This window comes from Podarcis vaucheri (assembly GCF_965113315.1).
Source record: "Podarcis vaucheri genome assembly, chromosome: 5".
Classification (NCBI taxonomy): domain Eukaryota; kingdom Metazoa; phylum Chordata; class Lepidosauria; order Squamata; family Lacertidae; genus Podarcis; species Podarcis vaucheri.
In genome coordinates this window covers 42,292,777-42,304,886 of record NC_138763.1, presented here as the reverse complement: position 1 = coordinate 42,304,886, position 12,110 = coordinate 42,292,777, and the positions used below count along the sequence as shown (strand labels likewise).

The 12,110-nt window shown below is 42.6% G+C and overlaps 1 protein-coding gene across 2 annotated transcripts in view; it reads right to left on the bottom strand.

Annotated features, from left to right (window-relative positions):
• UGGT1 (UDP-glucose glycoprotein glucosyltransferase 1) overlaps window positions 1-9,115 on the bottom strand; it is a 44,487-nt gene extending 35,372 nt beyond the window's left edge. For both annotated transcript variants that reach the window (XM_082223682.1, XM_082223683.1), the window contains exons 1-9: window positions 8,928-9,115; window positions 7,216-7,353; window positions 6,878-6,960; window positions 5,596-5,726; window positions 4,521-4,633; window positions 3,733-3,907; window positions 2,565-2,661; window positions 1,237-1,315; window positions 580-680 (exon numbers count right to left, since the gene is read on the bottom strand). In XM_082223682.1, coding sequence (XP_082079808.1) covers window positions 580-680; window positions 1,237-1,315; window positions 2,565-2,661; window positions 3,733-3,907; window positions 4,521-4,633; window positions 5,596-5,726; window positions 6,878-6,960; window positions 7,216-7,340 — 904 coding nt within the window. In that variant the 5' untranslated portion in view covers window positions 7,341-7,353; window positions 8,928-9,115. The remainder of the gene's footprint in view (window positions 1-579; window positions 681-1,236; window positions 1,316-2,564; window positions 2,662-3,732; window positions 3,908-4,520; window positions 4,634-5,595; window positions 5,727-6,877; window positions 6,961-7,215; window positions 7,354-8,927) is intronic.
• Window positions 9,116-12,110: the final 2,995 nt, after the last annotated feature.

Sequence of the window (12,110 nt, the reverse complement as noted above, 5' to 3'; positions counted from 1 at the left end):
TACCACCAGGTGGAATGAGGAGCTGGGAGTTGATGCTGGCATCACTCTGTGGGTAGAGGGACACCTTCATCAAAGTCCATCCCAACAAGGCACAATGGGATTTTGGATTGAAGACATAGAAGATGAACTCCAGGTGAATGCTGTTAGGAGCAAAGTTTTCTTCTTCAAAATATGCAGAAGAGCTGAAGCAGTTTGCAGAAATATTGTACCTATCTGGCACCATGAGGAAACTACTTCAGCTATTCTATGTAATTCAAAAGTTTAAGATGTTTGCTGAAGGAACCTGTGCTTTGAAATATGTTGACGTGTAAAAAATGCAACAGCATTCAATTGGATGCTTTGCACAAAGGGAAAATGCCTTGGGGTGGTGCTGATGGAAAGTGTCTTCGTGCTTGTATCTGTTCTGGGAACGGTTGCATTTATGGATGCTTCTGCTGACACAGGAGCACTTCGTAACGAAGGCATAATAAATTTATTTTAGTGTGTGTATATAAGGACTTAAGTGCAGCATAAGAGCTCCTAGGAAGCTGAAGTTCACATTTCAGATTTGCAGGAGAGGGGTCTAATATGGATACTTACCTTGTAATTGCCACACTTTTAAGGGCGCCATTTCATTGGTGCTTTCAACAAGATGTTTTCTCAGTTCTTTCAGTTCTTCTTTCAAACTGGGGTGCAACTGCCTGGAATAAAAAATGAATTAAGGAAACCTATATTATTAAAGGTAAGGGTACCCCTGACCATTAGCGGACGACTCTGGGGTTGCGCGCTCATCTCGCTCTATAGGCCGAGGGAGCCGGCGTTTGTCTGCAGACAGCTTCCAGGTCATGACTAAGCCGCTTCTGGCGAACCAGAGCAGCACATGGAAACGCTGTTTACCTTCCAGCACAACTGCCCTTAATAGATGTGGATTTGGGTCCCTTTTCTTAATATTTTGTCGGAAAATGCAGCTAAAAGTAACAGAGGAAGCTGCTGTATACAGTTTAATAGGCCCATCTAACTCAAGACTGCCAACACTGACTGGCAGCAGCTCTCCAGGGTTTCAGGTAGAAGTCCTTCCCATCCTCACCTGCTGATGCCGGGACCAAACCTGGGACCTTTCGCAAGCAAAACATGTGCACTTTTACTGAGCCCCCTCCCTGCAATCTTCTTTATGTATTTCCTTGCAAGTTGGTTTCTGGAATGCCTTAGGTGGAAAAGCCAAGGAAAATGAACATGTTTGCCAAGAGCATGACGTACCTCAGTTTTCCAAATAGAAATCCCTGCACTTCATCAATTGGGTCATTTTCACCTATTACTGTTGCATTCACATCTGCACCTATAGAAACATGAAAAAACTCCTGATTATGATACCATTTAGGAAACGATCAGTCATAAAGAGTCTGACACGCTTTGCAAGCCTTCAGCACACAATATTAGCACTGCAGACAGCCGTAACAGCAAGCACTTCTTGTTTCTAAGATAAGTAGACAATTGCTGCTACTTCTTACAACAGGCACCAAAGTGTAATGGGGTCATTCCTTGGTGAGGGGGGAACAGTGACATTCCTTGCCACTCATTCCCTGAGGGTTTTATAATACTACTTCTGTCAACCAGTGAATACTCTGGTGTTGCTCTCCACTGCTACTGTGAAGAGTCTCAGAGTGAGACTCTCCTCACTCTGGCTCCAGAGGGAGCAAACATCAAACACTTTTTTCTAAAGAAGTGGCTTGTCACACAAAAAAGGACAGAACGATGACGACACTCCTCATTCTGCCTCTGCATGTTTTTCTGCATGTTTTTACTCAGTAGCCAACACCATGCTAGTAGCATTTGAAGCCAGCAAACTGGTGGAAGGGAGGGATTAACACAAAGTAGGATATACAAAACACAGATAAAAATTACAATGGCTTTTCCTTCATATAGAAAATGCGCTACTTTTCATGCACCACAGCTTATTATCATAAAAAAGAATCTGCGGGAGGAAATTAAACGTGTGTAAGAGGTTAGGCAGCCTTGCAAGGAAAGCAGATGACGAAGGAAGTGTGAGGCAAGACCCTGGAACTAGGTCCTGAGGGGAAATTGGGCACACAGATTGCTAACAGCCAGGGAGAGAGCAAGTCCAGACAAGCTTCCCATTCCAGCTTGAACTGGTAGCCTACACAATCCTGCCACGTCAAGGGAAGCTAATGGGTTGCCTGGGCAAGTTGCCTCATCCTAAAGTACATCAATATATGCATGAACCTTCCAGTCCTTAAGAGTATCAATCCAAAGGTTGCCTAGTCTAGCTTCAGCAGCTCCTGTCAAAGTGCAATCAATTCCAGAGTGATTGCTACTCAGTGGGTTTTTATTTATCGTTATTTAGCTTGTTACAAGCCATTTTGAGCAGAATTCCCTTGTGGAAAGGTTGTATATAAATAAATATGAATGATTTAGATTACTGCAGCGTATTGCTAATATACCCTGAAAAAGTGATTCAATTCCAAATAGAATAACAGCGAGAGCATATGAAGAGAATTTTAAAAACAACTTTGGAACATATTCCAGTTCATGGTGGAACCATCACTGCTCTTAAGGTAGGAATTCACCTTTCACCTGGGTATCATCCTTGGCCTTATATTCTGTGCTTTTAATGGCCAGCTCCACACCATAGCCTGACAGGTAGACTCTTTCTTTACTTGGATTCTACAAGAGAGAAAGGAGTAAAAGCAAGGTAACATGGGCACAACAAGACATTTGCTAGGTTTATCTCTCCCAACTTTGCCAAACCATAATCACAGGCAGTTGGACCATCCTGATTTAAACTTGGAACAAGTGCCCAGCTGTGTTGCAGCTCAGCTATAAACACCCACCCACCCTCTCTGTGATAAGAAAGTTGCAGCCCAATTCAGAACTCCAACTGGTAGGAGGATGAAAAATGTAGCTTCCATCTAAGAAGCTCTTGTAGTGATTCCTGCTGTCTTGGCAATCCTTCTCATGCTGGTATTTACATATCTGGAACCTCAAATTTCATTGCACATTGCCACAAAAGTTATAAGGGGCAGTAAGACTATAAAAAGAACTGTAACCAGAAATATCCTGAATCTATTACCTCTTCAAATTGAGACCTAACAGTTTCTAGATCTTTAAAACAGTGAGTCTAGATTCAGCTTCACAGTTGTCTTGTACGAATAGACGAATACAGTGGTGCCTCGCAAGACGAAATTAATTCGTTCTGCGAGTTTTTTCGTCTAGCGGATTTTTCGTCTTGTGAAGCACAGTGTCGGAAAAGTTTTGGAAAAGCTTCAAAAATCGCCAAAAACCTCAAAAAAGGCTACCACACTGCGTTCTATGAGTTGCTCCTCGAAGTCAAGTCGCAACTGTATTAACGGTGTTAAGAAAAAGGAAACAAACTTGCAAAAACGCAAGATGTTTTCGTCTTGCGAAGCAAGCCCATAGGGAAATTCGTCTTGAGAAGCAGCTCAAAAACCGCAAAACCCTTTCATCTAGCGAGTTTTTCGTCTTGCGAGGCATTCGTCTTGCGGGGCACCACTGTAAATCTCTCAGTATAATCAGAAAAGATAACCCCTCTCTCAAAACACAAAAATGTTGCAATATTGAAAGCAATCAAAAACTGGCAATATGGTTTATATAAAAGCACACACGATTTTAGAACTCAATGCAAAATATTCTTGAAGTGGCACCTAAATAACTAATATTGCTCCTGAAAAATACTGGAAATCATGTGGACTTTCCTAAAATTGTTTTAGTACTTACAGCGATGTAATGCCTAAGAATGTAGGTGATTTCTCCAGCATTGACTTTTGATACAAGTAGTCTGTGAAATCTAGACATCTCCTCAGAGCCAATCTCAGCATACAAGATTACCACAGGACTTTCGGGGTCTGAGACTGGATATTTGTGGTCACCTTTGAATATAAAAGGCTTTGGCCTGGAACAAGACGAACACCCCAATATAAATACTGTATTTAAACAAGGTTAGATAATGCTTATGACTACAATGAACATATAGAAGAGACATAAATAGGTAACTATGACAGTCCTTATTCTAATGTTTGAATCATTAAATGTGATTCATGAAGAATTAAAATAAGATTTCCATATGGAAATCCCAGCACTTTATTGCTCTGCTTCTCACGATTGTGGAACTGAATGAATTCCTAAAATGGTGTAACTTATAAAGCCATTGCAAATGGAACTGAACGTTATGCGTTTTATACTTGTAATGCTGTTATCTATTTGTATCTTTGTTGTAATCTACTGTTGTAACCCACCCCAGAATCTTATGATTGCATCCCACTCTGGGACCTTATGTCCAAAGTAGCAACATGTTAAGATTCTAATCAATCATTTAATCAGAATATTTATAAATCCCCAACTCATAAAAAATAGCAAAGCAGTGTACAATAAAATTATTTAAACACCGTGAAACTATGAAATCATAGAATTATGTAATACAGAACAAATGACCAACACTGAATCAGATTGCCCTATTTTAACAAAATAAGAAGCAGCATAGCTGCCTTGGTACAAAATAAAACTACCTTTCTGAAGCTGTTTGTAGAAGCATTTTGAGTTTGTCAGATTCACACGTCTTCTCTCCATGTACAACAAAAAATGCATTACATCCCTCTGGTGGGGGCTCATCAGCTGCTATCTGTATTAAAATGGATCTATTATAGTAAGATGTCAACCTTTTTCAGAGTGGGGGGGAAATCATGGTCATAGTAACAGGATCACAAGATACTCTGCTTCTAATAGATTCATCTGTGCATTGTCATTTTTGATCCATATGAACGAACAGTAGAGCACTGAGTCACATCAAAAAAACTGGCCACGACTTGTGGAATGGGCGCATTTGCACAGCTTTTCTGCTTCCAGCCCAGATGGATACCAGCGAGGAGGGTAGAATAAACTTCTTAGATTCTTTCAAAGACAAATACCACACAAAATAAAGATCACTCCATTTTATAATCAATCAAGAAAGGTCTCCTGTCTTGGAGCTAAATGAGAGAAAGAGGGATAATCTTACAGCAACTTTATTTGTTCCCTTCCCTCCCCCCCTCCAATCTCTCTCCCCTCTTTTATTTCTCTCAGTCTTGTGTTGTGTTTATTATTAATGCTGGGTGAGCAGCTATTGAGGAATGGTAGGCGAACAAGATGGTGGGCAGGATACTGAAGTAGTTTCCTTTGCAATTGCAAAATGAGAAGCCGTTCCTTTTAAATTTAAGTTTTGGGTTTTTTTTTTAAAGGAACGTAAATATCCATGTGGTAACTTTTGCAGCACTGGTACCATGCCCAATACTTCTCTGGGCAGTGGTCAGGAAAGAGGTGGAAGATTGTCAATGCCTAGACACTACACCTAACCTTGGTGTCTAGGCTGGCAAGCAATCAGGGAAGGTGATATTATCTGTCAACTCAATAAGGTCCATCAACATATTACCACTCCCAATATACACAGTATAGTCCGTCACTGTCAAAAAATTAGTCATTGTAATATGGTCAAACACAAGGCTTAGGTTGCTAGTTCAGGGAGAGGAGACACCCAATGTTTCCTTTTGCATTACTGTCTGTATGAAAACATGAGAATCAGAAATGTTCCAAAAGCTATATACTAACCTGCTGGAAGGCTTGAACCGTAGCTGAATAAGAGCGCAAAGACAAGGCAAATTTCAACAAGTTCTGTTGCAAAGGTGAAAGATTCTGGGAAGCTGCTTGCAGCATTGCATAGTAAGAGGAATAACCAGTACCTGCCAACCCATAAAGTAAACTATTTAGTTTTTAATGCAAGTGCAGAGGGATTTTAAAAATCAGTGATAATTGTTGTGGTTCATACTACAACTGTATGCAAAAAGTGACACAATTTAAAACAACACAAGGAATCAGCATCCTGTGCAGTCATCAAGTTGGAAATATATGACTACAAGCTGGTAAACACTGTGATCCTAGGCTACCTCCATATAATACTGCATACAGAAAATATCTTTCTTTCTTTCTCTGAACTTGATTATTCATACTCATTGTTCACTACTACAATTGCTAAGCACATATTTGCTTTTAAGATATACTTGGAATTCATGTGCATTATAGATATGACTGCTGGAATGTGTCTAATCCGTTTAATGAGACATCCTCAATAGTAAGCAGTTCTATCATATTATGACATAATTCTATTACAACAAAATATTATATATCTTCATTAATAATAACGATGTCTTAGTTACTTTAGCTTGTTAACCCTCCAAAGACATCAATTATAAATTACAGTCATTACTGTCCACTATGTATTGTGGCATGTCAAAATAAATCTGCTTTTGAAGATCAAACTAGGCAGCAACACAGATAAAGGCTCTGAAAGTGGGGAAATGCAGCTAGCAGGTTTATTTGGCTTGGTCAGTCACTAAGTTCTACAGATCTGCCTTAAATGGCCAATTTATATCTGCATAAGCTTTGACTGGTTACCATTTCCTATTAAAGTGTGAAGCATAAATGAAAATCTTTACTATTTTTATATTTATCATTATTCTACAAATGGAAAGAGAAAAACAAGTTACAGTCGTACCTCGACTCCTGAACGCCTTGGGAGTCAAACGTTCCGGCTCCCAAACAATCAAAAACCGAAAGTGAGTGTTCTGGTTTTCGAGCGTTCTTTTGGAACCGAACGTCCGATGGGGCTTCCGCGACTTCTGATTGGCTGCAGGAGCTTCCTGCAGCCAATCAGAAGCCGCGCTTTGAAAGTCGAATGTTTCGGAAGTCGAATGGACTTCCGGAACGGATTCTGTTCAACGTCCGAGGTACAACTGTATTAAGTGTTTGTCATTTATACCAATGAGCCTTTACAAAGAATTCAGCACAGCGTACCCTATCTGATTACAAAGCAACCAAGGAATGCAATAATTACCATCATGATTGGATGATCCAAAGTCCTGACAGGTTTCAACAAAGCTCCAAAATTTCTCTTGACCTTCTTCTGCTAAAAATTCACTGAAGAAAGGAGGGGAGAGGAATCATTACATTATGTTAAGTTTTACTTGTTTTGGGATTTATTTAAAACCCCAATGACACTGCATTTCACAAGTCCGGATTCAAATTCCATTAAGTAATTAATTTACTGGGTATTTTAAGGCAAGCCACTATCTAAGCCTCCCTCATTTGTAACATAGGGACACAAATTATATGGGAGATTACATATGTAAACTGCTTTTTAAAAAAACCCATTGAGTTAGCCATCTTGCTTACCTTGCTTCAAGTAATAAAGGTGTGGAAAACCACTTAGTAGTCAAAGAAGTCGTCACTGCTTTTGAATCTGCTTTTACCAGGGAGAAGCTCACCCATATTCCAATAAGTGCAATTAGAGTTCCCATCTTATAAAAGAACCTGGAAACAAATGAAGACATTTAACTTAAGCATTGTATTTCAGTAGAAATAGTTAAGCAAGTGTATGCTTCTGTAAATCCACACGGGTGTGCAATCAGTTATAAGGTATATATCTTGACACAAGCCATCTTGCTGAAGCTAAGCAGCCCCTGGTTGAGTAACCACCTGAGAATAAAATGTGTGCCACCTTGGGTTCCATGATGGAAGAAAGGCAGCATATAAGAAAATAAATAAACAAAATCTGGGAAAATAAAGAGGCAATTCTAGGACGATTCAGAGGTAATGGGCTAATTCACATGTATTGGGGAAACACGTGTTGAAATTCCTACACTGCAGAGGGTTGGACTAGATGACCCTCGGGGTCCCTTCCAACTATACAATTCTATGAGTCTATCATGAGCTAGTGAATAAGCAGGTGTTCCAGTCCCGTTTCCTCTTTTCCCCTCCTGATTCCATTTTCCCCTTCTGTATCATGTCTATTAAGATTGTAAGTCTATTTACAGGGACTGTCTTCTCTTTTAATACATGCACAGCACTTAGAATATGCAGGCACTTTGTAAGTGAATAATAATAATTTTATATTGCAGGAAGCGCAATATTAAAGCACATATAAAAGCCTCATGGCAATTCTATCATCTATGAAGTTGGCCTGAGAGAGTAGAGAAACAGAGGTCTCAGAAAAATGAATCCTTCCCAAAAACGTAGTAAATTTGTCTCACTTGTACTTCATATTGTAAAGGTAAGAAGTGGCACTGCAGAAATTACATAAGAAGCTGCTGAGTCAGACGCTAGTCCATCTAGGTCATTATCATCCAACTTACTATCTCCAAAATCCTCAGCAGGAACGTGTCATTCTCAGCCCTGCTACCTAGTAAGTATTTTTAAAAAATACTAGTGCTTCCCCCTTGATCCAATGCATCCTACTGTGCATTCACGGTCTAGTCTTAGCACCATTGTGGGACTCCACGACGCAGGCATGTCCAGATATGGCAAATGATGATACTTCTGACCATGCCAATTGCGATCACAAATCCCATTGTGCAGGTAAGATTTCAGAAAGGCGATCCTGTCCCTCTGCTGCAACAACACCGATTCTAAGAGCCCTGGGGCTAACCCCCTCGTTTGTTAGATCTTCCTTTTCGTACACAACTTTAGCAAAAAAATACTTGTCTGTATGGATCCAAAGGAGCTCTGCGAATAAACATCCAACTGCCAGCCTTCTGTCCTTCGGTTCGAGATATCCGAATCCTTGACAACGCAACAAAGTTGCCGGAATTCGGGCTGCAATCCTAACTAACCCTGGGGGTGAAACCCACGGGATTCAATAGCACCTGAGCATCAGAGCCGACTCCGTCAGGACTGCAGCCTTAAAATCGCGCGGCTGTGCTGAAACACGAGCTTGCTCTGCTTAACCACCCCGAATTCTCCGCGCCCCAGTCCCTTAGACCCCCCGCTTTCCCTGCTCCTATGGACTCCGCCTCCTCCGATCTCGCCCCAGGAGAGCCCGAAAAAGGAGAAGCGGCGGCGGCGGCGTCTTCAGAGGCGGGTGTCCGGGAACCCAGGCACCCACTCACCGTCCAGTGCTGGGGAACCGCACGGGGAGGGGAGGCGATGGTGCCGGTGCCGCGACTTAGCCAGAGGGCGCCTCCCGCTCCTGCCCGGGCTCTCGCGCCGTACGGATTATTATTGCGCCTGTAAGCTACCGCCACGCTCCTTTCCTGCTTCAGCCGCCGCGGCTCTTTCGGTTTCCTGACAGCTCGCTTCCGGTTCCGGCCCCTCGCCGGCTACCAGGAAGAGCTGCGGCGAAGCGGCTCTTTGCCCTACGGAGGGAACCCGTCTGGGAGCAGCCCTTGACGCTCGCGGCGCCATTTCGGCTATGGGCAAACAAAGTCCCGCTCCAGGCGACGCTCCCGTCGCCCAGCAGGGGCGCTGTTCCCATCACCAAGCGGAACACAAACTGCAAGCAGGCGGGCACGCAACCTACGCCGGTACCGTGAAGCTGCACCCTACCCTTCCCGCTTTATTGTCTGCCGACATAACAGCATCTCCCACTTCCACCTCGCCGCTGAATTAGTATTGTTATTAGTATTATTTCCCCACCCTACGCACAAATACGCACACGCACAAAGAGCTAAAGGCTATTTCGCGGAGCAGTCCGCTGCAAGAGACTTGTGGCTTTTTCGTTTCAGGGTAACTCGACTAGCGTTAGATAGTACTGTACAGGCTCCAGCCCTAGGAAGATCCTCTTTAGGACCAGGCAGGAAATCTTCCTCCCGAGCCCTTGCCAGGCTCCAGTGCCGCTCTGCACTTTCATAGTTCTGCATCGTGGAGGAGGCACCTGCTCTCCAGAGGTGGTTGAGACGACAAGCGCCCAACGTCCTCGTGCCTGGGCTCCAGCAATTATAGGAGTCTTGAGTCCAACAGCATCTGAAGAGCCTCACGTTTCCTTCGCATCCCTGTTCTACGCTCCTAGTAGCAGCAGCATTGTTTCCTGAGCCCAGTTTTAAAACCTGCAAGACTTGAGAGTCCTTTAATAGCAATGAGATAAATTACTTCAGTTGGGACCTTCTGCCTAACTGCACCCTTTTCCAGGATATTTGATTCCATCTCCTGTCCTTCACAACAGTCAGCATGAGGAGTACAAGACCCATACCTCTTATCTACACTACCCTTGCTTGAAGAGACATTCCTTCTACCTACTTATGGGGCCCCAGCTGTGGAAAAGTAATCTGGTCTAAACCCAACCCAAGCCTCACCCATATATTCAAAGCCAGTCCCAGGTTTTCAAGTGGCAGAGCCCTCAGCAAGATTTATTCAGTGGGACTACCAAATGATGTGAACTAATTTTTTGCAGGACACCATCTGTAGTAGTGTCTCCTCTTCGTTCCCTTGCTGCCCCTCCTTCCTGCTATATCTGGCCCTTGCTTATATCATATGTTTATGATATTGTGAGCCCTCTTGAGCGGGATATGCTCCCAAAACGCAGCCAATTACTCACCTACTCAAGTGGGGAAGTAAGTGAGTGGCAATGACAGCAAGGAGCACTGGAAGTAGGATCAGTGGTTATTTATTTATATTTTTTCGCAGGACTTTTTAAAGGGGAAACTCACTGGAACTCCGTTCCAGCACCTCTCAGGTGGGCACCATTGCCATTCTAAGAGAATGAGGGAGGTGTTCGTGGTGAGTTCCAGCATCTCTTTTTCTAGAAAAATAGCACTGTATTTTCTTTATTTAACACTTTCATTCCATTATTCAGGCACAAAGACTCCCACAGTCCCTTACAGATTAATTAAAAAACAACACCACCACAAGACAATTCCTGCCTTACTGTTTAAAATGCATGATGCCAAAGGGGGAAAAACAAATAAATTCAAGCAACATTTCGTAACAGTTAGAAAGGTCATAAGGTTGTTCAAACTGAAACCAAAAGGAGCTGGTCTCTCGGAAGATCCAATGGAGTTGACCTGCTTCCCATTGCTCATTTTGCTGCAACCTGATAGAATGCTTACTGATAGATGACAAAAAATTAAAAACCTTGTAGATCATATAATATGATACGCAGTGCAGACTGTTGGTCATTTAGCCATCAAATCTGGATTGCTAATTATTATTATTATTTTATTGAATTTATATACTGTGCTATACCCGGATGTCTCAGGGTGGTTCACATATCAATATCTAATAGTACCCATTGTCATTCTAACATTGCTTGCCAATATTCATTCACCAGTATTGCCCACATCACCACCTCCCCTTCTATGAACCTATATATATTTGAAAACTTCCCACCAACTGAGGCTCCCCACCAGCTCCGTATCTAAAATCCTCTCACATGCAACACCACCTATCCCTCCCAATCCTGCCAGCCTAAGTGTTGCTTCACACAAGTCTCCTTTTTTCATAAAGGAATGGCCACCTCCACCACCCCATTTCACATTCTTCCCCATCAGCAGAAGTGTTGGCAGATCATGTACTCTCCACCCTCCTTAAAACTGCTGCTGGTGGTTTAAAATAAGGATGTGGATGCTAAGGCATGCAGTCCATCTTGGCTGTGAATCCTGAATGACCTGGTCCTTTGCCTACTCCTGCACAGATTCTTGGGCTGGAGTGTTTGGAGTTTGTTTTTGTTGCAGGGGGTTGTTGCTGTTGCTTTTTTGTATCTTTATTTTAGATATTGTGATTTATGTGGAAATTGTTCAGTTTGTGTATTTTCTAATGATTTGCTGATTATGACTACTTTTGTTATGTTGTAGTTATGTATTTTTCACGTTGTAAGCCACCTTGAGCATGGCTCAAACTGCAGAAAGGCAGCATACAAAGAAAATTATGTAAAGGTAAAAAGGTAAATGACCCCTGGACAGTTAAGTCCAGTTGAAGGCAACTATGGGGTTGTGGCGCTCATCTCGCTTCAGGCCGAGGAAGCCAGCGTTTGTCCACAGACAGCTTTCCGGGTCATGACGCCAGCATGACAAAACCGCTTCTGGCGCAACAGAACTTTCCTGCCCTAAGGAACCATTTACTGGGCTGAAGTTGGTTCAGTATTTATTACGTTCCTCCAAGAAGCACAAAGTGGTGTGCATCTCCCCAATTTTTTTCTACAGCAACTTTGTGAGGTAGAATATGGAAATTAGTTTATGGAGCTTCACCATTGAGCAGTGATCTGAACCTGCCGCCCCCCCCCCCCGGCTTTCTCTGACACTGCACTGGCATTGCAATATACTCTAGTGAGTGTAAGAGTGCCACAGGCGGCACTGAGG